At 46.4% G+C, this 25,016-nt stretch overlaps 1 protein-coding gene across 1 annotated transcript in view; it reads left to right on the top strand.

Moving 5' to 3' along the window:
* Positions 1 to 25,016, top strand: part of COBL (cordon-bleu WH2 repeat protein) — a 262,328-nt gene that overhangs the window by 69,457 nt on the left and 167,855 nt on the right. Inside the window, exons 2-4 of the mRNA XM_060247787.1 lie at positions 4,385 to 4,591; positions 15,949 to 16,159; positions 18,698 to 18,926. Of these exons, the coding sequence (XP_060103770.1) occupies positions 4,385 to 4,591; positions 15,949 to 16,159; positions 18,698 to 18,926 (647 nt within the window). The remainder of the gene's footprint in view (positions 1 to 4,384; positions 4,592 to 15,948; positions 16,160 to 18,697; positions 18,927 to 25,016) is intronic.

Here is a 25,016-nt window from a genome sequence, read left to right as displayed (position 1 = left end):
GGAGGAGTGGGGAATCAAACCTGGTTCTCCCAGATAAGAGTCTGCACACTTAACCACTACACCAAACTGGCTCTCCAGGGTTGGCTACATTAGGGGTGTGTGGCCAAATATACAAAGGAGCTCCTGCTAGAATCCCACCCCTGGCTTTAACCACTCTACCAGACCCTCAGCTAAATTCATGGAAACAGTATCCGATTGACCACTCATCAACAGAAATAGCTGGGTGTCATAATTGTACTGATGACATCCCAGCCCGAAACTCCACACTAGCTGGGTGTGAGGGCGCATATAGATGTTAAATAACTAGTATCCACACACTAGTATCGCACAGTATCCCATAGGGACACTGACTTTCCCAGTGCTACCCTCTGCCCCGACCATAGAGGAATGAAATAAACCGTTGCAGGGCTACCCTAGTGCTTTTGTATATCTGTGACTTCCAAGCTGTATGGGAGAAATCGTTGTATGGCTTCCATGGAACTGTACGGAATGTCACTATCATATCCAAATTGTGTTTGTTCAGTGCAGCTAACAATCTGAATAAACGTTCAAATAACAGCAATGTAAAATGAACAAAACAGCAAAACAAAAGGCATATGAAAGTTGAGAGAATGAGGGGTGTGTATGTGTTCTTTAGCATGAGATTTGGAATGTCAAGGCTGCATTGTTAATGATCTTTATTAATAAATAACTTAGATAGGTGTGGGTCCAAAGGGCTGTGACCTGTTCCCATTACATTCCGGAGTGTTAATGTTCGCAAGCCTTGGGAAGCACACTTCAGATATTATATTCAGGTGGGTTGTTCAGAAGCAACGGAACAAAGTTGGGGTCCGGTGGGACTTTTAAGACTAACAAAACGTTATTCTTGCGTGCACACTCGTTCTTCAGAAATTATGTCTGTGCTGGTTTTAATTTAAAGGCGCCCTGCTCATTTTTCTTTTGAGGGCCATCTTGTGTCAAGACTTTTATTCTAAAACAAGCGGTTAATTCAAATACTGAGGGTCTTTTTTGCCAAGGTATCAGCCAGCTCACAGAGTAAGTACTTTAAGCTGCAGCTGAAACCTGACTTTATATGCTAGGAAACGGAGAGCATTGTATGTAATATAGCAACCAATATGCCTTAATTCATCTGGGATTTCAGGCTTGAACTCTCTTCTTCTGTGGCCCTGCGTCTTCATTAAGATTACCAGAACACTGATACTGTTTTGTTTATCGATGAGTCCTTTGGATCAAAAGTCTTATTGATGTAGACTTGGGATAATATAATGACAATTATATTATGCTTCATTTTCCTTTAATGCTAGGTATTGTGTAAGAGGGGCTGTGTAAAGAATTTGCTTTCATTTGGAATATACTGCCCTCTGTCTAAGAGATACAAACTTTCAAAAAATGTTGAAGCCATGAAAAATTGGCCTTTGTTCTGTTAAAAACATGGAAATGTTGGGGAAAAGGAAAGATAGCGTCAAACCGTTTTACTCTGTGCTCCTTTAGCACATGCATCTTAATTTTTGCCTAGTTTTTGCTATCTGAGAGCTAAGAGAAAATAAAATTGTTAGAGAACCAAATTAGTAATAAAGGAAGTGTAGCGTTTGGATAGAAGCTGTTTCATACAGCCTCAGTAATTAGCACTGCTAGCATACTTGGAGATGAAGTTAAACTTTATAACACTGTAAATGCCAAACTGCTTATTATCAACAATCACATTATAGCATATTAATTATTGCTGAAATTATAGTTATTCCCAGAATTATTCCACCTGGTATTGACGTTAGGCTGATGGGCCTGTAATTACCTGGATGGAGGCAGCTTTTAGGGATAAATTGCATAATTTTTTCTCAAGAGCCAGAAGTTTAAATTTGAGTTCTTGGATGTATGCCATCTGGACCTGGTGATCTGTCATTTTTTAATTTGTCCATCAGTCACAGGACATCTCCTCTCGTTGACTCCATCTGTCTCAGGTCCTTTGGACACCCCTTCTGAATTCTGGAATGGGCAGACACCTTCCATCTACAGCTGTGAAGACAGGCAAAAAACGCATTCAGCTTTTCTGCCATTTCCCTATCGTAGTTTAGTATGACTTTTACCCCACGGTCATCGAAGGGTCCCACTGCCTCTCTGACTGGATTCCTGCTACTAATGTATTTGAAGAAATTTTTTATTATTAGTCCTTTATGTTTTTTGCAACAAGTTCCTCCTAGTCCCTTGTTGCCTGTCTGATCACTGACTTGCATTTTATTTGCCAAAGCCTGTGCTCCCTTTTAAGCCTGCCACTGCTTAAAAAGATCCTCCTTACCTTTTACTGCTTCCAGTACATAGTAACCATGCAGGCTTAAAAAAAATATCTATTTGAACCTTTTCTAACCTGTGGAATACATTTTTATCTGAGTTTCTAGGATTGTTGTTTTAAATAGTCTCCTAGTTCCCTGAAGGAATTTGACCCTCCTTCTCTTTCCTTTCAGTTTCTTCTTCACAAGTCCCCTCATTTGGTAGAAGTTACCCCTTCTAAAGGAGCCCCGTGGTGCAGAGTGGTAAAGCTGCAGTACTGCAGTCCAAGCCCTCTGCTCACGACCTGAGTTTGATCCTGGCGGAAGCTGGGTTCAGGTAGCTGGCTCAAAGTTGACTCAGCCTTCCATCCTTCTGAGGTCGGTAAAATGAGTACCCAGCTTGCTGTAGGGGTTGGGAATGTAGATGACTGGGGAGGGCAAGGGCAAACCACTCCATTAAAACGTCTGCTGTGAAAACGTGATGTGACGTCACCCCAGAGTTGGAAACGACTGGTGCTTGCACAGGGGACTACCTTTATCTTCTATTTTTTTTTACCCCTTCTAAAGTTAAATGTGGTTGTGTTTGTCCTTTTGGGCAATTCCCTATTTACATAAATGTTAAATTTAATAATATAATGGTCATCGTTCCCAACTGGTACTATCACATTTGCATCCCTCACTAGGCCTTGGACATTATTTAGGACCAAGTCCAGGATCGTTCAGTGACCATCTGCTCCATGGCACAATCATTGAGAGTATCTAGAAACCCAGTCTCTTTCTCCTGACAAACACATATTGACCCAATCAGTGTGTGAGTAGTAGACATGGGCACAGACCAGGAAAATGGAAGTTCATAGTTCGGGGTTTTCATGAACCTCCAACAAACTCCTCCATTGGACAAAACCAGTTTGCGGTTCATCCGGTTCAGGAGTTTAGCACCATCCTGAGTGAGCTCTGATGGTGTTTAAATGCTTCAGGGTTCACCTGCAGCTCAGGCCGGCCGGATTGTGTTCCAAGAATGAGCTCTGAAGGCCTTTATAGGCATCCCAACTTGACTGAGCTCTCAGAGTGAGCTCTGTGGGCTTATATGCCCTTATATGGGCAGGCCCCACCCAGAAGTGAAGACCTATATAAGCCTTTGGAGCTTGCTCTTGGAACTCAATCAAGTCAGGCCACCTGGCTTGACTGAGCTTCCAGAGTGAGCTCTGAAGGCTTATAAAGGCCTTCAGAGTTTGCTCTTGGAGGTCAGTCAGGCTGAGCCAACCCTCCAAAGGCATTTAAATGCCTTCGGAGCTCACTCGGGTCAGGCTACAGGGCTGGTGCTGAGCTCCGACAGCATTTAAATGCTGTTGGAGCTCACTTCTTTTTGGGCTCCAAAGGTATCTAAATGCCTTTGGAGCCCGCACAAACCCCCTGCCAAACCTCTATAGAGGTTTGTGGAGGTTCATGGGAAGCAGGTTCTCCCAAACCCGTGGTTCAGGAACCACAAATCTCCTTGGTTCGTGCTCAGACCAGGGTTTGTACCCATTCCTAGTGGATTGCTGACATTACCTATTGCAACCTTTCAAAAACAGTTCAAGAAACAACTGATATAAACTATGGTTAATGTTAACAGAAGTGCAGAGAATTTTGTCTAGAAAAGGAGAAGCGGGTTTGCAAGGAATCAGGAATGCATCTGCTCTGGTTTGGAGCATAATTTTTAAAGAAAGAGCAGTAAAGACCCTAAAACATAACATTTCTGGAGTGCTTGCAGTACATGGTTTTCTAATTAGCATTGCGCTGTATAGAAGAAAATAAAAATGTTTCAAAATTGTGTGCTTATCTTATGCAGCAGATTCTTGCCCACTGAGTGTGATGAAATGAACATTAACTTTTGGAGGAGAGATATAGCTCACCATGCAGTGTAAGCGTACTGGACAGCTGAAATGGGGTGTGCACTGCTTACAGTGTGAGAAATTGCCCAGTGACGCACCAATAATCACTCTTTGTCCTAAACTGTGGCCATTACCTGATTGTGACTGATCTCCCACTGTTTTGCAAATAAGAATCTGTGGATACGAAGTTATATGTAGAGAGACATATGCATTTAATATAACAACACTCTGCTTTCTGTTTTCCAGGAGAAGAATGAAGGCTCGGGCCCCCCCTCCGCCAAACCAGCCTCCTGCTTCCTGTAAAGTTATTAATGAACGCAAATTAAGCACAGATGTGGGAACGCTTCCTGATCAAGGTGGGATAAACATGAAGGAAAACATGATTAACAGGACAGTGGACTTTACAGTAGTTTTCCCAGATGGAGATGAGCAGAAGAATATGGTGCATGGAAGGTAAGGCTTTCGTCCAGTCACCCTGTGCATTAAAATATATATTGATGACGGAGAGGTTGCCAGTAATGCTCCCTCTTAAGATGTGTGCGTGCTTGCATGTGATATGTTTCCTCTGTTCTTCTGCTGTTTGTAATTCATCAGTACATGTTCAATGGGGTGGTTCCTGTTTTTGTACCTCTAAATACTTGGCCCTTTGTTTATACTGACCAGTTTGGTGCAGTGGTTAAGCGTGCGGACTCTTTATCTGGGAGAACCGGGTTTGATTCCCCACTCCTCCACTTGCACCTACTGGAATGGCCTTGGGTCAGCCATGGCTCTTGCAAGAGTTGTCCTTGAAAGGGCAGCTTCAGGGAGAGCTCTCTCAGCCCCGCCCACCTTGCATGGTGTTTGTTGTGAAGGAGATTGTAAGCCGCTCTGAGACTCTGATTCAGAGAGAAGGGCGGGATATAAATCTACAGTCTTCTTCTTCTTCCATCTAGCACCAAAAAAAGGGCTCACTACATTGATATTACTGATTATTCCTTCTTATTAGGTTTGTACAACTTGACACGTAGAAGAAGAAGATGATATTGGATTTATATCCCGCCCTCCACTCCGAAGAGTCTCAGAGCGGCTCACAATCTCCTTTATCTTCCTCCCCCACAACAGACACCCTGTGAGGTGGGTGGGGCTGGAGAGGGCTCTCAGAGCAACTGCCCTTTCAAGGACAACCTCTGCCAAAGCTATGGCTGACTCAAGGCCATGCTAGCAGCTGCAAGTGGAGGAGTGGGGAATCAAACTCGGTTCTCCCAGATAAGAGTCCACACACTTCACCACTACACCAAACTGGCTTATTCTTATATCCCGCCCTCCCCTGCCGAGGTGGGCTCAATGCATGGAAGAGGCGAGGTGGTAGTGAAACCTCAGCTCTTTATTAGATACAGCGTTAGGTAAGCTGCACTTCAAGACTGAAGAACTGGGCCAACAGGGCCAACTATATACAACTCGGGGTTTCTGTGCAAGCACGTGATTGGATCATTCAAACCATCAGGGGGCTTGTGATTGGTGCAGGGCAGCAGGGATTTGGATCCTGCTGCCCATTGTTCCCATGTTCCCAAGCTCCGTTCGTCTGGCTCCAGTGAGCCTGGCGGGAACACCCAATTCAGTTCTCACTTGAGTCCACATACATAACATGTACTAAGCACAATTAGCTGTGTGATGTAGCCTTCCAGATGCTTGGCAGCTTCCTGTTTTTCAGATTCAGACAAGTAGCGAGAACTGGCTGTTCATTGAGCCCAGACGACTTAGTAAATGGCTGGTGGGTTGCATTTGGCTTGATAAGTTATAAATTCTTCATTTTGTGTGGTTGCTAGAATGTTGGCACAATGGCTACAGTTTTGTCAGGGAGGGAAACTAGAGAATACGTATATATGAACATATGAAGCTGCCTTATACTGAATCAGACCCTTGGTCCATCAAAGTCAGTATTGTCTTCTCAGACTGGCAGCAGCTCTCCAGGGTCTCAAGCTGAGGTTTTTCACACCTATTTGCCTGGACTCTTTTTAGTTGGAGATGCCAGGGATTGAACCTGGGACCTTCTGCTTCCCAAGCAGATGCTCTACCACTGAGCCACAGCCCCATTCATGGCTCTCTAGGGTCTCAAACTGAGGTTTTTCACACCTATTTGCCTGGACCCTTTTTTGGAGATGCCGGGGATTGAACCTGGGACCTTCTGCTTCCCAAGCAGATGCTCTACCACTGAGCCACCGTCCCTCCCGAATAGATTCCTGCTTTCCCTTACCAAGCAAGCTAGCAGAAGCTGTGTCTTGTTTACATGCTGTGCTGCTGGTGGGAAGTGCCAAAAGGTTGCAGTTGATTTATGGAAAGCCCAAAGGGTTTTCAAGGCAAGAGATGCTCAGAGATGGCTTGCCATTGCCTGGCTCTGCATAGCTACCCTGGACTTCCTTGATGATTTCTGGAAAGATTGTGCCCCTGCAATTGCAATGAGGTTGAAACAACTCTCCACATCGTTTTGCAGTGCCCTAATTACAATGACTTGAGGACAAGACTAATCTCTCCGATTCTCGGGTCCTTGGCAGGCAGGCAGGAAGACGAGCAAATTGCCTTCCTCCTGTCTGACGCTCATTCTGATGTTTCATCTAAGATTGCCCGTTTCTGTTACGCTGCTCAGTTGGAAAGGAGGGAAATTGAGAGTGTAAATCTTGGTTATGAGTTTTAACAATATGCGTAATAGTAGGAGTCAGGAATTTTGTGTAAGAGGTGATGGGTTTGTTTTTATGCTTTTGTTTGTATTAAGCTGGTCCATGAATAAAGAGCTACTACTACTTGATGATTTCCCATCTAAACATTAACCAGGGCCGACCTTGCTTAGCTTCTGAGACCATGCTAGGCTAGGCCAACCAGGTCAGAGCTTAGGAAAAGGAAAGGTCCCCTGTGCAAGCACCAGTTGCTTCCGACTCTGGGGTGACGTTACTTTCACAACGTTTTCACGGCAGACTTTTTACGGGGCGGTTTGCCATTGCCTTCCCCAGTCAGAGCTTACATGCTCTTTTAAAAAGGTAAAGGTAGTTCCCTGTGCAAGCACTGAGTCATTACTGCCCATAGGGTGAAATCACATCACGACCTTTTTTTGGCAGACTTTTGTTATGAGGTGGTTTGTCATTGCCTTCCCCAGTCATCTACACTTCCCCCCAGCAAGCTGGCAACTCATTTAACCATCCTCAGAAGGATGACTTTCCCCACCTTCCATTGTATCACCAGTGCCTTTGCAGCTCTTAGCTCCAGTGGTGATAAAGCTGACAGCAGTTGTCCCATTTGTATCCCATATCATAGTCACTGCATCTTTGACTCAGGATACTGACACATCAAACCATGAGTGAGGCGTTAAACAAAATGCAGTTTAAATATTCAATTGGCTGCAAGATCAGATGAAGACTCCAAATCCTTGTAATCCCCTTGTTTTGAAATCCCCAGTTAAATGCAAAATAGGAGTCTAAATGCACCTTTTAAGACCAGTTTAGTTTTATTCAGAATGTAAGCTTTCGTGTGCTCTCTAAGCACACTTCATCGGTCTGATGAAGTGTGCTTAGAGAGCACACAAAAGCTTACGTTCTGAATAAAACTAAGTTGGTCTTAAAGGTGCAACTTTACTCCTTTTTTGTTCTACTACTTCAGACCAACACGACTGGCTACTTGGATCAGTTAAATGCAGTTACTTGTGATGGTGTATGATAGCAAAGGCCATCTGCACTGCAAGTGTTTTCCTGATTTGACTAATCAAAGGCTGTCGTACTGCTCCAAGTTTGCTGTGGTTTGACTCCCATTGTGTAATTTTGCATTATTTAATGTGTCATGCTTTGCTTCAGTTCTGTTTTTTTTTTTTTTTTTTTACTTCTGGATCTACAACCCGAATCCTATTTCATTGTTCTTTGACTGTCCCATCTTCTTGATTGTATTGACTCACCCTGCGTAATCTGCCTTGGTCCCAGTGAGAAAAGCGGACTATTAATAATGTAATTAAGAAGAAGAAGAAGAAGATATTGGATTTATATCCCGCCCTCCACTCCGAAGAGTCTCAGAGCGGCTCACAATCTCCTTTCCCTTCCTCCCCCACAACAGACACCCTGTGAGGTGGGTGGGGCTGGAGAGGGCTCTCACAGCAGCTGCCCTTTCAAGGACAACCTCTGCCAGAGCTATGGGTGACCCAAGGCCATGCTAGCAGGTGCAAGTGGAGGAGTGGGGAATCAAACCCGGTTCTCCCAGATAAGAGTCCGCACACTTAACCACTACACCAAACTGGCTCTCCCTAGCCCTAGATTATGGCTAGTTTTCTAAAGGACCGAAGTAATAAATCACTTTGGGTTTTAAAAAAATGAAGTACACTGAAGAAGGCTTTGCTATAGACTTTCCATTAGTCTTCCTTGGAGAGTTTGAAAAGTTAGATTTCTGTGATCTGACAGAACAATTTTGTAAGAAAATCTCTCTGAGGGATTTAAGTTGACATTGCAACACTTTGATGCAAAAGTACTGGTGTTTTTATTAACAGAGCTCTGTTTGTGATATAAAAAAAAAACTCTTGGACTTCCTCATTTCCTCTTTTTAATATCGATCGTATGAATATCCTTTGTTTGTTGACTAATGCTATTTGCAATTTAAATAGCACCTGGTTTTGTTTATCTTGGAAAATATTTTTGTGTGTGTAATTTTGGTTTGTTGTTTCTGGGGAGAGTAGGGTTTAATGGCATAGAGAAATGCGCAAGTATTCTGCTTATTGATTAATTGAAGACTGTACGGCATAACAGTGTAATTAGGTATCTAGGAAGGAAAGGAAACGTCCCCTGTGCAAGCACCAGTCGTTTCCGACTCTGGGATGACGTTGCTCTCACGTTTTCACGGCAGACTTTTTATGGGGTGGTTTGCCATTGCCTTCCCCAGTCATCTTCACTTTCCCCCCAGCAAGCTGGGTACTCATTTTACCGACCTTGGAAGGATGGAAGGTTGAGTCAACCTCGAGCTGGCTTCCTGAAAACCCAGCTTCCGCCGGGGATCGAACTCAGGTCGTTAGCAGAGCTTAGGACTGCAGTACTGCAGCTTTAACACTCTGCGCCACGGGGCTCTCTTAGGTATCTAGATCTGTACTCTAATGCTAGATTAATCAGCTGTATAGGGCTGCGTTTTGGGTCCTACATACTTCTGATCCACAGATCACATTCTGAACACAGATTCATAGTTCTCATCATGGTAGTCTGAGTTATATCACTTCAGGCTGCAGCTGGCGTCTCACAGGAATGACTAGTCCTCAACACCAAGACTTTCCACCAGAGGAAAAAAATGGTATCAGTGAGAAGAACTGTAGCCTACCATCTTCGTTTTCTGTGTATAGCCTTTTTGGCATGGAGAGTTCAGTCGCATGAGCCCTTAGCTGTGAAGTGGTACAGCCCTGACAAAGAGTTACCATCTCAGTAAGATGAAGATGGGCAGCCGTGTTAGTCTGTCTGCAGCAGAAGAAAAGAGCAAGAGTCGAGTAGCGCCTTAAAAACTAACAAAAATCTGTGTGAGTGGATGAGCTTTCATGAGAAGCTGATCGTTTCTAGAATTCTAGCTGTATTTGACGGTTTACGAAAGCTCTTCCCCTGCCACAAATGTTGTTAGCCTTTAAGGTGCAACGGGACTCTTGCTCTTTTCTACATCTCAGTGAGGCTAGAATCCTTCGTTCTTCAGTTTGATCAATGCCAACCCTACATTGGCAGGCCATTCATCCTGTTGTTCATGCTAGGCGGTCCGGATGTTTATGAACTGGTTCCATATCCTTACGGAGCCTCCTGGCGTAGAGTGGTAAAGCTGCAGTACTGCAGTCAAACTCTCTGCACCCAACTTGAGTTCGATCCCGGCGGAAGCTGGGTTCAGGTAGCCGGCTCGAGGTTGACTCAGCCTTCCATCCTTCCGGGGTCGGTAAAATGAGTACCCAGCTTGCAGGGGGGAAAGTGTAGATGACTGGGGAAGGCAATGGCAAACCACCCCATTAAAAAAGTCTGCCGTGAAAACATCGTGATGCGACGTCACCCCAGAGTCGAATACGACTAGTGCTTGCACAGGGGACCTTTCCTTTCCTTCCATATCCTTTCTGATCCCTGCCCTGTAGTGGAGAAGAGAAATTGTTGTGAGCTGTGCCTTTATGCAAATTAAGCTTATTTTTAATGATTTCTCTCTTTTTTTAACATCATTTATTTTGTGGGTTTTACTTCTGTGTCTGATTTATTCTGCTGCTTCTGGACCTGGGGAGGGGTTAGGAGCTGAAAGATCAGCAGCCACATCCTTTGCCTCTGGAAATCTTTCCGATGACTCATCTCGCTTTTGAGACTTCACTGTGCCTTGCCAATACACCGTTGAAATATCTTGTCAACCATAAAGGGTGGAGAGTTGTTTTAATAAAGCTGAGATTGATAGGAAGCTGAACTCCGTGGCTAGTAGCACATTCTCTGTCCTTACAGTAGTCCCTGGAATTGCTTAGACTTGTCTTCCAATTTAAACAAGGGCTCAGCAGCATAATCTTCCATTTCACACAGTGCTTAACCAAGTTTTTGTGAGGCTCCAGGAACTCTGGTAACAGATATTTGACTCTGCCATGGCGGCTTGCTGGAGCTGCTGGCTTGCTCTTTAGAGTTGGAAGGGACCTCCAGGGTCATCTAGTCCAACCCCCTGCACCCCCGGCTTGGCTCCTTAGTGTGAGCACCTCATTGTTCAAACACACCACAAAGTCCCTGTATACTGCCTGTGCCTTCTGCAATCTGGCTCAGTTTGGTGTGGAGAGCCAGTTTGGTGTAGTGGTTAAGTGTGTGGACTCTTATCTGGGAGAACCGGGTTTGATTCCCCACTCCTCCACTTGCACCTGCTAGCATGGCCTTGGGTCAGCCATAGCTCTGGCAGAGGTTGTCCTTGAAAGGGCAGCTTCTGGGAGAGCCCTCTCCAGCCCCACCCACCTCACAGGGTGTCTGTTGTGGGGGAGGAAGGTAAAGGAGATTGTGAGCCGCTCTGAGACTCTTCGGAGTGGAGGGCGGGATATAAATCCAATATCTTCATCTACCTCACAGGGTGTCTGTTGTGGGGGAGGAAGGTAAAGGAGATTGTGAGCCGCTCTGAGACTCTTCGGAGTGGAGGGCGGGATATAAATCCAATATCTTCATCTACCTCACAGGGTGTCTGTTGTGGGGGAGGAAGGTAAAGGAGATTGTGAGCCGCTCTGAGACTCTTTGGAGTGGAGGGCGGGATATAAATCCAATATCTTCATCTACCTCACAGGGTGTCTGTTGTGGGGGAGGAAGGTAAAGGAGATTGTGAGCCGCTCTGAGACTCTTCGGAGTGGAGGGCGGGATAGAAATCCAATATCTTCTATCTTCTTCTTCTAAGGTTCAAGCCCTGTTTTAGGTTTTTGGCTAATGACTTCTGTCATGCAGCAGGGGACCAGGATAGGATTGCCAGCCTCCAGGCGATGCCTGGAGATCTCTCGCTTTTAACAACTGATCTCCAGGTGGCAGAGATCAGCTCCTCTGGAGAAAACGGCTGCTTTGATGGGTGGGCTTCATGGCATTGTACCATGCTGAGGCCCCTCCCCTCCCCAGAGCCTGCCCTCTCCCGGATCCACCCGCAAAGTCTCCAGTTATTTTCCAACACAGACCTGGAAGGGCCCTCTACTGGCTGCCACCAGTAAGTAAGTAAATGAATAAATAAAAGCCCTGACGTGGCTGGCTAGTCGACCATTCCCTTCTCTAAGTCAAACCACTTCACTCATTGTCCCTAGATAAGGGATCTCTCTACAACTGCAGCCTCCCTCAGTCCAGCCTCAGCAGAGAGAACGACTTCCCCTTCTAGCTGGGCCTTTTTATGCTTTCCTCCCAGGTCCCACTCCCTCTGGGCTCGTTTTCCCTCCGAAAGTCTGCCACCCAATGAGAGGGACAGAAGAAATCCTGGGAGATGTAGGCCCCTGTATCTACTCCTAGGCGGGCTTCTCCTTGCCCATTACAGTAGCTGTCACTGAAAGGAATGTTTCTAAGGGCCAAACCAGACGTGATGCTGGGAGTTTCTTGAATTGAATTCCAGTGTGTGATTCTTTAAATAGCAGGCGTGTGCAAGCCTGATCTGGACTGGAACTGCAATGCTAGGGAAGGGGGATTAAGTCTGCCCACACATACCATTTTCCTGACTAGTCTGCAGAGCTGCTGTTTGCACTATGGGAAAACATGTAGGTGCTCATACAGCTATCTGTATATTTATCTCAGCAAGATAAAAGGTGGCGGAAGGTGCCATCAGATTGCAGCCAACGTGGTGGGATTGCCAGGTCCCTCGCTGTTTCCGGCGGGGGGGACTCTCTTTGTGCGTGCAGAGCGCACGTGGCGCGATGATGTCACCCAGAAGTGATGTCATCGCGCCAGCGATGATGTGCAGCAACCGCTCTAGGCGTTTCTGGGAAAACACTATGGTTTTCCCAGATGCTGTAGCCATTTGGGAGGGAAAAACTCTATGGTGCCTATTGCACTATAGCGTTTTTTCTCCCAAATGGCTAGATCGTCTGAAAAAACCATAGTTTTCCTGGAAACGCCTAGATTGGTTGCTGTGCGACGTCGCCAGCGTGATGACGTCAATTCTGGGTGGTTTCATCGTGCTGGTGACATCTGGGGAGGGTTCCCTCTGCCAGCCCACATTGGGAACCTCCCAGGCGGGGAGGGGGAATCCCCGCCCGGACCAGCGGCTTTGCAGCCCTACAACATGGTGACCCCTTAGGATTTTCAAGACAAGAGATTTTCAGAGGTGGTTGGTCCTTGTCTGCCTCTGGCCTTCCTTGAGGGTCTCCCATCCAAGTACCAACCAGGGCCAATCCCGCTTAGCTTCCAGGATCTTCCAAGATCAGGCCAGCCTGGGGCATCTAGGTCAGGGCAGCAAGAAAAACAGCTGAAAACATAAGAAGAGCCCTGCTGGACCACAGATCAGTGACCCTCTTAGTCCAGCATCCTCTCTCACACAGTGGCCAGCCAGCAACTAAACCCAGACTCTGGTGGAGGGTCCACAGCAGGACATAGAGGCCAAGGCCTTCTCCCATTGTTGCCTTTTAGCACTTACAGTCAGAGGTTTCCTGCCTCTGATCATGGAGATTTCCTCCAGTCATTATGGGTAATAGCCACTGATGAACTGATGAACTTGTCTTCCATGAATTTTTATCTAATCCTCTTTTAAAGCCATCTATATTTGCAGGGCCAGCACTGGGGCTTTTGCCGCTCTTGGCAAGGCTCTGCCCCCACCCCTCCAGTGGGGGAGAGGGCCCCGCCCAAATGCAGCCAGTATGCTCCCCCTCCCCATGGCACGGGGAAGCCTAGCGGGGCTGGATCGCTCCATTTGCATGGAGGGCTGCTCTTCAGGAGCCCTCTGTGCAAATGCCCCACCCCTTCTTGGCCTCCCCATGGCGCGGGAAAACCAAGCGCGTCCGGATTGCCCCATTTGCACAGAGGGCTCAAGAGGAGCCCTCTGTGCAAATGTCCACCCCCCCATTTTTTCTTGGCTTAAAGCAACGAAAAAACACTGGTCAGTTCCCCTCAGCAGCAAGTGCTGCAGAGGGAAAAGCCAAGCCCCATTTTTTCTTGGCTTTAAGAGGTCGGAAAACTTCCCAGACCCCTTAAAGCGAAACAAACAAACAAAAACCATTAGGCAAGTTCGGGGGGCACTGCAAAACTGCAGACAGGAAGTGAGTCTGAGGCTCAGAAGGGCGCGTGCAGGGAGGGGGGCCCTCCCCTCTCCCCTGCTGGGAGTTGGTGCCCTAGTTGCCTAGTTTGCCTACTCTCACGCACCGGCCCTGTATACTTGGGGCCATCAGAATACATTTAAATTAATGTTTAGACTTATATTCCACCCTCCTCCACAAGGGGTCTTAATCATTCTGTCCTGACATATGTGCGTAAGAATTCTTTCCTGAGTAACTTGCTGCGGAATACCTGCAGCAGACTTTAGACTAACCGACTGTAATTTCTTGCCTCCCCTCTGGTACAGAAGATGATTTTAGCAACATGTGACATATTTATTGATTTGATTTCTATCCTGCGCTCCCCTGCGAGCGGGCTCAGGGCAGGTCACAGCAGAAATACAGACAACAAAACCCGATCACGAAGCTGTGAATAATTGAATCCAATTATTACAATTACAAGGAGACAAAGGTCAAAAATAATTGAATCCAGTTATTCAAAATAGATGGCTAGCCAGTAAAAAAAACCTGTTATGCTTCTTGCATTGAAGGGCAGGTGGGTAGAGACATAATAACAGTCCAGTAACTTTTGAAGGAGATCACTGCCCTCTACACCGGGGTCTCGAACTCATTTGTTATGAGGACCAGATCTGACATAAATGAGACCTTGTTGGGCCATGTTGGGCCAGGCCATGTGTGTACCTATTTAAGATTAGATAGCAGACAAACACAATTAAATATATATTTAAAAAACCCCCTAAAACATGCTTCAAACATTAGCACTCGGTCTTAAAGGTGCTTTCTCTGAATTTCTCCCACGGGATCCAGGGAATTGGGCAAAGGAAGCTCTGACTCTTTCCTTCCTTCCTCAGGGGACGGGGAGGGGCCTCAGCCGATAGAACGAATAGAGGCTCGGTTCAGTAGCTCTGCTGTGTGATTGAGAGAGCCTGGAAAAACAAGCTCTGCCTTCCCCCCCCCCCCCATGGGAGAAACCTCAGCCAATGGAGAAAATAGAGGTTCTGCTCTGTAGCTCCTGTGCAATTGAGCAAGCCTTGCAAAGTGTGATGCGATAGAAAGCAAGAGAGAGGGAGTGTGAAGTAGTGTGATGCAGAAGAAAACAAGAGAGAGGGAGAAGGAAGCAGATGACAGCCAGTTGCTCAGAGGCCTGATAGGAGCCCTCCGGGTGCCTGATTCGGCCCCTGGGCTGTACGTTTGACACCCCTGCTCTACACCATCATGTGACCATTAGGGCAGTTGTGCAGGAGTGTTTCACGCCATGGCACCCATTGTGATAGACAGAAGCCTGTCCCGCCCCTAAGGGGAAAACCCCACTCATTTGAGCCTATGGGAGTGCTCCTCCCAGCATCCAATCACCTTGGAGAAGGAGGGTGGAGTGTTGGAGGGGAAACCTCCAACGGAAAGAGCAGTGAGAGCTCAAGTCTGGCTCCGGAGAGGAGCTGACAGAGTGAGGGGAGCTCTGCTTTGTGGTGTGGCAGAGAGATTTGGCTCTGCTTCTGACAGATAATAGAGTACCCAGTTGTTAAGTCTGTTGTCTCTGGCAATGACCAGACCTGGTGCCATTTACTCTTACTCTTGGCAGAAGGCAGGCTGGTGTGGGTGGACTTCTGTATGTGTCTTAGGATCCAACCTAGTGACTAATAGGAAAAAAGTCCGCTTATGCATGAAACAATTGGAAGATGGTGCATGAACTACTACAGAAAATATTGCAAACACAGATCCAATTTAAGCTGGAACTGTTTTTACTGAACATAAATTCTAGCGAATATACAAAAGAGACAACGCAGAGTGGTAAAGCTGCAGTACTGTAGTCCTAAACTCTGGATCATGACCTGAGTTTGATCTTGGCAGAAACTGGGTTCAGCTAGCCAGCTCAGGGTTGACTCAGCCTTCCATCCTTCCGAGGTCGGTAAAATGAGTCCCCAGCTTATTGTGGGAAAAGTGTAGATGACTGAGGAAGGCAATGGCAAACCACCCTGTAAAAAGTCTGCCGTGAAAACGTTGTGAAAGCGATGTCACCCCAGCGTCGGAAACGACTGGTGCTTGCACAGGGGACTACCTTTTCTTTTTAATATATATTTCCGAATAACCCCCACTGTTTTCTTCCTTGCAGTAAAGCTGTGATGGATCTGTTAGTAGACTTGTGCAGTCGATACCACTTGAACCCAGCCCACCACACTCTAGAGCTTCAGTCCTGGGGGACCCAGCAGCCTTTGCAGTACAAGCCAAACACATTGATAGGGGCACTGGATGTACAGAAGATACTTCTCAAGGAGAAGACTCCTGAAGGAAAGACGAAGAGGCTTCCACCCAAGATTCCTGAGGTCAGAACGGTGGGATTTTATTTGATGTAAAGATCAATGAATGGCAGCGGTGATTCTTTCTTTGTATGTGCCGTGGTGAATCACCCTGACACTAGAACAAAGTTTGAGTCCAGGGGCACCTTTAAGACCAGCTAAGTTTTATTCAAGGCGTGAGCTTTTGTGGACATGCACACTTCCTCAGATAACATTGAAATGGAAGTTAACAGTCCATACCAGGGGTGGCCAAGCTGTGGCTCAGGAGCCACATGTGGCTCTTTCACACATATTGTGTGGCTCTTGAAGCCCCCACCACCCCATTGATTGGCTTGGAGAAGGCATTTGTCTCTTTGAATCCCTTCTGCAAGCCTAGCCAGCAAGCAACTTGGAGAACACATTTTAACTTAAAGTTTCTTTCTCTCTCTCCCCATCTATTTGCTTGCTTGCTTGCTTGCTTGCTTGCTTGCTTCCTTCCTTCCTTCCTTCCTTCCTTCCTTCCTTCCTTCCTTCCTTCCTTCCTTCCTTCCTGTTTGGTGAGAGCCAGTTTGGTGTAGTGGTTAAGTGTGCGGACTCTTATCTGGGAGAACCGGGTTTGATTCCCCACTCCTCCACTTGCACCTGCTGGAATGGCCTTGGGTCAGCCATAGCCCTGGCAGAGGTTGTCCTTGAAAGGGCAGCTGCTGTGAGAGCCCTCTCCAGCCCCACCCACCTCACTGGGTGTCTGTTGTGGGGAAGGAAGGGAAAGGAGATTGTGAGCCGCTCTGAGACTCTTTGGAGTGGAGAGTGGGATATAAATCCAATATCTTCATCTACCTCACAGGGTGTCTGTTGTGGGGGAGGAAGGTAAAGGAGATTGTGAGCCGCTCTGAGACTCTTCGGAGTGGAGGGCGGGATATAAATCCAATATCTATCTTCTTCTCCTTCCTTCCTTCCTTCCTTCCTTCCTTCCTTCCTTCCTTCCTTCCTTCCTTCCTTCCTTCCTTCCTTCCTTCCTCCCTCCCTTCCTCCCCTTCCTCCCTCCCTCCCTTCCTTCCTTCCTTCCTTCCTTCCTTCCTTCCTTCCTTCCTTCCTTCCTTCCTTCCTTCCTTCCTTCCTGTTCTCAAACATCTGATGTTCATGACTTGTGACTCTCAAACATCTGATGTTTATTCTGTGTGGCTCTTGAGTTAAGCAAGCTTGGCCACCCCTGGTCCATGCATATAAGCAGGGGGTGAACAGCAAATTAGCATGTAACATGATGAAGGTATTTTAAGATATGCACAGTAGGGATGGGTTAGGGTTAGGGAACGCGAAATTGGTGGTTCATTGGTTTGCCCGATTCAGTGGTTTGTTTCATTTCATGTGTTTTGATTTTCTGAACTGATTGCGGTTTGTTTGGTTCAGGAGGGCTAGAAAGTGCCAGTGTGCTACAAACACACCCAGTATGATGACATCACCCGGAAGTGACGTTATCACGCTGGGCAAGTTTGCCGAGGCGATGTGCCTGGTGCAATAGCTTCATTTCCCAGTGATATCATTACACCCGGCATGTTTGCTGTGCTTGAGGAGGATCCTCCGCTGATAACAACACAGACGAACCACCCGCCCCCCCCAAACAATCTGCTTCATTTTGTGAGTTGTGCATAGCGCAAGTACCCGAACCGATTTGGAACGAACCACGAATGGGCTATTTTGGGCACTAATTGTGATTTGTACCTCGATTTGTGCCCATCCCTAATGCAAAGACAACATATGAGTAACGTAAGTTTATAGGGCCAAGAGTTGTTTGCAGCGATGGCCAAACTTGCGTAACGTAAGAGCCACGTAGAATAAACATCAGATGTTTGAGACCCACAAGACGTGAATGTCAGATGTTTGAGAGTTGCAAGGAAGGAAGGCAAAAAGGCAAATAGATGGGAGGAGGGATGGACAGGTGGAAAGAAAGCAACTTTAACTTTAAACGCATTCTCCAAGCTACAGGCTGGCTGGGCTTAGAGAAGTCATTTAAAGAGAAAAATACCTTCAAGCCGGGTGGTGGGGGCTTCGAGAGCCACACAATATGTGTGAAAGAGTCATGTGTGGCTCCTGAGCCTCAGTTTGGTCACCCCAGTTGTTTGGATTTAATTAAGGGAGAACAATAGTGAAGCAATAAATATAGGCTTTGTGGTCTTAAAGTTGCCACTGGACTTAACTTTGTTTTATTGCTTCAGACCAACATGACTGCCTGCCTGAATCTGTCCTGACATTAGTACAAGGACACTGGGGGTTGGATCCTAAAACTGTTTTCATCTGCTTTTTTACCCTGCCCTTCCTCCAAGAAGTTCAGGGGGGAGGGTGTGTGTAAAGTGCCATCACGTCACTCACAGGTGAGTTATGACAATTCCGTAGGGTTTCAAGGCAAGTGAGGACTTTATACTACTCTTAACATGCCCCTCTGGATTAATGAATGGGTTCGATCTTTGATCTTTTTTCAGCTGTGTTCCCCCAAATGACCTATCAGTTGGACCAAGTGCACAGTGATAGCAAACGCTCATTGAAGTTTTGTAGCTCACGGAGTCCTTTTTCCCCATTTCACTTTCACAGAAAACCGTGAGGCTGGTAGTAAATTACCTCAAGACACAAAAGGCCGTGGTTCGAGTGAATCCTGAGGTGCCCCTTGAGAGTATAATCCCAGCCATTTGTGAAAAATGTGAGGTCAGTCAGGAACACCTCATCCTCTTGAGAGATACCATCACCGGGGAGGAGTTGGAGCTCACGAAGTCATTGAATGAACTAGGAATAAAGGAGCTGTATGCATGGGACAGAAAAAGAGGTAAGTGAAGACACACACTAATCTGCTGTGAAGAAACCCACATATTTACACATGGTGGCGCTTATCCTACTTTTGTGCGCCAGTGGGCAGAGCATGGAGAATCTTGCCTTTTCTTAAAATGTGCTGCATCACAGATCCTCAGTGTGTTGTCCGTGGGATCCTTGGCACCCACCATCACCTTTCCTGGTGCCCACAGAGCATTTTTTAAAGTGGGTGGGGCCAAGTGGAGCTCTTACCAGCAGGGCTTCTGATTGGCCAGCGGCGATCAGATCGGTTGTGTACGGCTTAACATTAATAAATAGTTGAAACAGTTTTAAAGCACACATTTTTAAAATAGTTGGCACTGTTGGTTGATGGGCATAGTTCCAGACTGGCACCATTGGATCTCTGAAGTCTTGTAGATCTGGGCTGCTTTGTAGGATGTGTCATTATAGCCTGCTGAGGTCGCTTCCCTCCGGATTTGGTTGACTCCACACTGTGATTTCAGACCACTTACAGACTTTCAGCCTAACTTAACCTCAAAGGGTTGTTGTGCAGTTCAAAAGGGAGAGAGGAGAACGAAGTAAGATGCTTTGGTCTTCCCTGCAGACAAAGCCTGTACTTTTCCTAGATAGAGGCTGCTGGGGAGGGGGAGGAGATGGAAAGCTGAAGTCAGATCAATTCCCTTACAGAAAATGGCTGCTTTGGGTGGGTGGGAAGGCAGCAAGGGTGGAGGGGAGCACTCACCCAGGGCCTTTCTAGAGCTTGTTATATTTTTCTCCACAACGGGCCTTATTCCTGGTCTATCAACGCTTCCCGTAGCAAGATATCACCCTTCGTATAATCTAGCTAGATACAATGTGCTATCATCTGCACTCTTGATAAGAAGATATAAAAAGGGGGAGGGACGGTGATAAGAGGAGAGGGACGGTGGCTCAGTGGTAGAGCATCTGCTTGGGAAGCAGAAGGTCCCAGGTTCAATCCCTGGCATCTCCAAAAAAGGGTCCAGGCAAATAGGTGTGAAAAACCTCAGCTTGAGACCCTGGAGAGCCGCTGCCAGTCTGAGAAGACAATACTGACTTTGATGGTCCAAAGGTCTGATTCAGTATAAGGCAGCTTCATATGTTCAACATTCCATCTAATCACAGATTTTGTCCTTGCTCTGCCAATCTGTTTGAAACATTGGTTCACATGTTATTCCATTGTAGGTTTTATGTTCAGGCATGCTTGGATGTGTCGGAACCTGTGCTGGTTGATAAACTGCTTTCTGATCAGAAGACTCTCAAAACTTTGCTAGGGGGACTGACCAAAGAACAGTGCCAAATTAAACCCTGTGGAGGCCCCATGGCAGTCGAAATCTCGGGGGCCCCCTTGCAAATTGTCTCAGGGTCCCAGCACCCCCGCTGCAGCCTGCAGGCACCTTCTGAAAAGCCCCTTTGACAAAGCTGCGGGGGAGAGGCAGAGAGGGGCAAACTTGGTGACGACATTAGCAGCAGCCTCGCCAGGCAAACTGGGCAAAAAGTGGCTCAGTTGCTGGCTGCGCATGCAGGCTGCGAGGGCTGCAAGCAAGGGGGAAGCTGGCCTGGGGCCCCTAAAGGCACGGGGGCCCATAGGCCAGTGCCTACTTGGCCTAATTGTTATTCCGGTCCTGCCAAAGAACTGTCTTATCTGTGGCTAAGTTTCTATTCTCTGCAAAATAACAGGTGGAGTTAGCATTCTGTGTATAATCTACTCAGTTTTTAACCTTTAAACTGTACGCTGAGATTTATGTAGGTAATTAATTGTATAATAGTGTTATTTCTGCTTCTGAACCTCCTGTGGCCTGGGCTAGAATGAAGGCCGACTGACTGGTCTCTTGCTGCAACAGTGAGGTATCCTCTGGTTTGCAGCTTGGGTTGGAAGGGAAGCGTGTGCTGAAGCACACTTTTGGGGACATGTAAAATCCTGGAGGAAGTAGAGCAGAGAGCGGATTAGTGAATCCAAAAGGTCAGATGGCTTGGACAACGTCAGAGAGGCAAGCAACGCCTCCCCACGCCCCAACGCTGTGAACAAAATTTGCCGTACTTAATCACCTGCCCCTAGTTTGTCTCCGCAAGGCAGCTTAAATTAGAATAGGGACGATGGTTCTTTCGTATTGTTTTTAACAGCAGCTGCAACATCAGCACGCTCAGCCGCTGCCACCTGACTGCAAACAGCCTGCGGTGTTTGCCGGCTTCGTGCCAGCTAACAGCTGTCAAGCCGGTGATTGGCCCAGTGGGCTGACACAAGGCAGGGCCGCCACGCCCCCAAATGCCACTGTCAACAGACACCTAAGCAGCAGTCCCGGAGCGGAGCTGAGGAAGGAGTTGCTTTCTTGTCTTTTTGTAGCAGGAGCCTCAGAATACCGGATATGCCACAGCCATAGTAACTCTTAGAACTGAGGAGAGCCAACAGGCATTCAGTGTCCTGCTTCTAAGGAAAAATGCTGATGTGACTATTCCCCCCCCCATTCTCATTTTAAAAAGCACTTAGAAAAACTCGATTGTCCAACCCGAAGAGGAGTTGAAAAGGTATCTTTTTCATTCTAAAAAGTTTTTTTCTGTTTCCTTTCTCCTAAACCATTGTGACACTTTTCTTGATCTTCAGACTCACGAAGAAAGCAGCTGGTCTCAGGTGCCACGGATAGCTCTTTTTAAACGGGGGTTGTTGTTTTTGGCCGGATGTCGTAATTGGCATCGGTAAAAGTTAGATTTCGTTGTCTTCCTTCACAGTCTTGTCGCAGCGGTGCAGAGCTGGACGGACTTATGTTTTATTTATGTAGTTATTTATTTATGTTCAGTCTCTTCTTTCAAATGCCTCGGCCAAATGATCTTTTCTTTTTTAAAAGCAGCATTTTAAAAATATGGGCAAGGTTTTTTTCCCCCTTCCTGGGATTCTAGTGGTTTTGAGGTGCTCATATCCTGCTTCACACACTGTTTCTCAGGTGCCCACTTTGTCACCATGTCCTTCATTTCTATCGTTGCACTGAAAGAGAGGATATTAGCACAACCTCTGTAGGCTTTCTTCGTCCCACAGAGCAGCTGTATCTCTTGTTGTGCTGGCAGAAATAAGAGACTTGAATAATCCTCTCTCTGTCTCTTGAAATTAAAAACACAATACAAGAACTTTTTTTTTGAAAATATGCAATTAACTGGAAGTGATTAATCAGGTGCCAGGTTATTTCCCCTTTTCTTGAGAAATAGGACGCAAAGCCTTTTGTGTTCACAGACCTCAGCGAGCAGAGGGTGTTAGCCGTTGGCTAGAAAAACGCAGAGGGTGTTAGCCGTTGGCGAGAAAAATGGCGTCACCCCAGAGTCGGAAATGACTGGTGCTTGCACAGGGGGACTACCTTTACCTTTTAGAAAAACAAAATGGCGTCATCATCAGCTGCATTTGGTAGCGAACAAAAATTAAGTGTGTCATGTAGCACAATATAGCCTGCGTTATTCTTTTCTAAACAATATCTGGGGACAGAATATGTTTTGCATACCTGTCTGTTAGCTTACATGGGAAAGACAATGAATGTGGAATACTTCCTGTGACACCCATTAAAAGAACAGTCCTAAGCAAATCTCCTCAGAAGTCAGTCTCATTTTATTCAAAGAGGCTTACTCCCATGAAAGTGCTCTTAAGATTTCACGGAAAGTCACTTTGGGTGTGGTTTACAACCTACTGTATTAATGCAATTTATTAATGTCTTTAAAATGGGTTTAGGGTTAGGCTGCAGGTGAAACGTGTTTGCATCAAGATTACTTCCAAAGAGTCAGTAGGATTTAAACTAACCCCGCCCAGAACTGCATCAAGTGCATTAACTTCATGCAGTTTACCTTCTAGAGACATGAACCCTTTCTCTTTCCGCATGCCCTTTCTTCTAGAATTGTCTTTTACATTTGAGGACAAAGGGCTTCGCTTTCTCTCCTTTGTGGGTTCATTTAGCTGTGATGTCAGTTTTTCACCCGTGCATAATAGGATGCGGCCTCTTCATACAAAAAGTCTCCATAGCTTGTACTCTGCATCCAAGCCCCTGGTTCCAACCTGGAGCTTCTGATTGTTGCTCTCACAAATCAGCTGCCTGCCCTGGGTTGGGCCCTTGTGGCACTTTTAAATGGCCAATCTCCTCTCAAAAGTGGCATCAGCAGCTACAAGTCAGAGCGGCAGCTGCTGTAACTCTAGTTTGGCTCTTTGATGGAAGCCTAGGATTGTAGGTAGCTATTAGCTCAATGTAGCAAACCAGCAAATTTTGCAAACTTCATAGCAGCAACCAGGCCTCAGATTCAGCAGGAGCTCGCAGGAGCACAGCTCCTGAACCTTTCTGACAGTTCCGCCTCCTCCCCCCCACCTACCTTGTCCATTGAATAGTAGGTGCAGCTGCATAACAATCCCTGGATTAGGAGAGCAGGCAGCCATCCAGCCACCAGGGGCTTTGCCACACCCCCAGCAGCCATTATTAACCCCTGGAGAAGCCCTTTTTCCGCTTCTTATATGATTTTGGGCGGAGGGTGGCTTGCTGACCTTTTGATTGGGGGGGGGGGGTGGCCGGCCAAGGAGAGCCCCAGGTGAGTGAGGGATCCAGCCAGCCCAAGGAGGCCTCGCTCACCCGGGGCTTTCCTTTCTTGCATTAGGTTTGCTTTTGGCTGGGGGGATATGCTAATGAGTTATGCTAATGAGCTCCACCATCTATTTTTCTACAAAACGACCCCTGGCAGCAACCAGCTAGCTCCATAGCCTCTGTTTTTGAATATCAGTGACCGTTCCGGCAGTGGTATCTTGATTTCTTTAGATTGGGTTGTAAAGCCATGGTGGGTGTGACGTCATCCCGCTTTGCCAAGTGCTAAAACATTAATGTTTCCTTCAGTTTAACAGGGTAGCTTTACATTCAGAGTGAAGGGTGAGGTGTAAATCCAATATCTTCTTCTTCAACTTCTTCTTTGTCCATGTCATATGGAGAAAGTATAGAGTCCTTTGAAGATTTAGAAGATAGAAGATATTGGATTTATATCTTGCCCTCCACTCCGAAGAGTCTCAGAGCGGCTCACAATCTCCTTTACCTTCCTCCCCCACAACAGACACCCTGTGAGGTGGGTGGAGCTGGAGAGGGCTCTCACAGCAGCTGCCCTTTCAAGGACAACCTCTGCTAGAGCTATGGCTGACCCAAGGCCATTCCAGCAGGTGCAAGTGGAGGAGTGGGGAATCAAACCCGGTTCTCCCAGATATGAGTCCGCACACTTAACCACTACACCAAACTGGCTCTCCAGTTCTGCTGCATTGCCCATTCTATGATGACATTCGACAGCAGTGTCCCATTTCCATCATCTATACCGTAAGATCTGAACAACTTTGTCCCTCTCCTCTTTGGAGACTCAAATTTTGCCTATTTGCATGTGGGATTCACAAGGGGCTGATTGCATCCCAGTAACTTCGCCTCTGTTGGAGGAGGGTTTTACACTTCCAAGTCCCCCTTCTTAATCTATGTTCAGTGTTTTATGTTTGCCTCATTGCATGCATTTTACCATTTGGTGATTTTTTTTCGGAGCTGATCTTGTATTGAAATGAAGTTTCAAAGTTCAAATTCAGACAACCACTTAAAGAGCTTCAGTCTGCTTTACTAGGAAGCTGTGGACTCTTAAGTACAGATCTTGGTGAGCAGCCATGTTGGTCCGAAGCAGTGGAACAAAATGGGAGTCTAGTGGCACCTTTAAGACTAGCAAACTTTTATTCAAAGTGCAAGCGTTCATGTGCATGCACACTTCCTCCGACTAAGTGAAATGAAACTTACCAGTCTATACATAAAGGCAGAGGTTGAACAGAAAAATTAGCATGCAAGCATACAAGATAATGAAATATTTTAACAGATGCAAACAGGTATAACGAGCTAAGTTTATAAGGTCATCATTGTTTAGATTCAATTCTAGAGGAGAACAGTGAGTCAAATAAATATGTCAGAATTGGCGAACAGATGTGTAAAAATGTATCCTTAATTATGGAGTGATAAGAGCAATCATCTGACCTTGCTGTCACGTTCCATCCATCTCCTCTCAAGTGTGAAGGTAACTAATAGTATCTTTTTCTTTGAGGTGAGATGATCTGTAGAGA

This window comes from Heteronotia binoei, chromosome 10 (genome assembly GCF_032191835.1).
Source record: "Heteronotia binoei isolate CCM8104 ecotype False Entrance Well chromosome 10, APGP_CSIRO_Hbin_v1, whole genome shotgun sequence".
In the NCBI taxonomy this organism is placed as follows: domain Eukaryota; kingdom Metazoa; phylum Chordata; class Lepidosauria; order Squamata; family Gekkonidae; genus Heteronotia; species Heteronotia binoei.
Note: the sequence above shows the minus strand (reverse complement) of the source record. Positions and strands in the feature narration are given on the sequence as shown.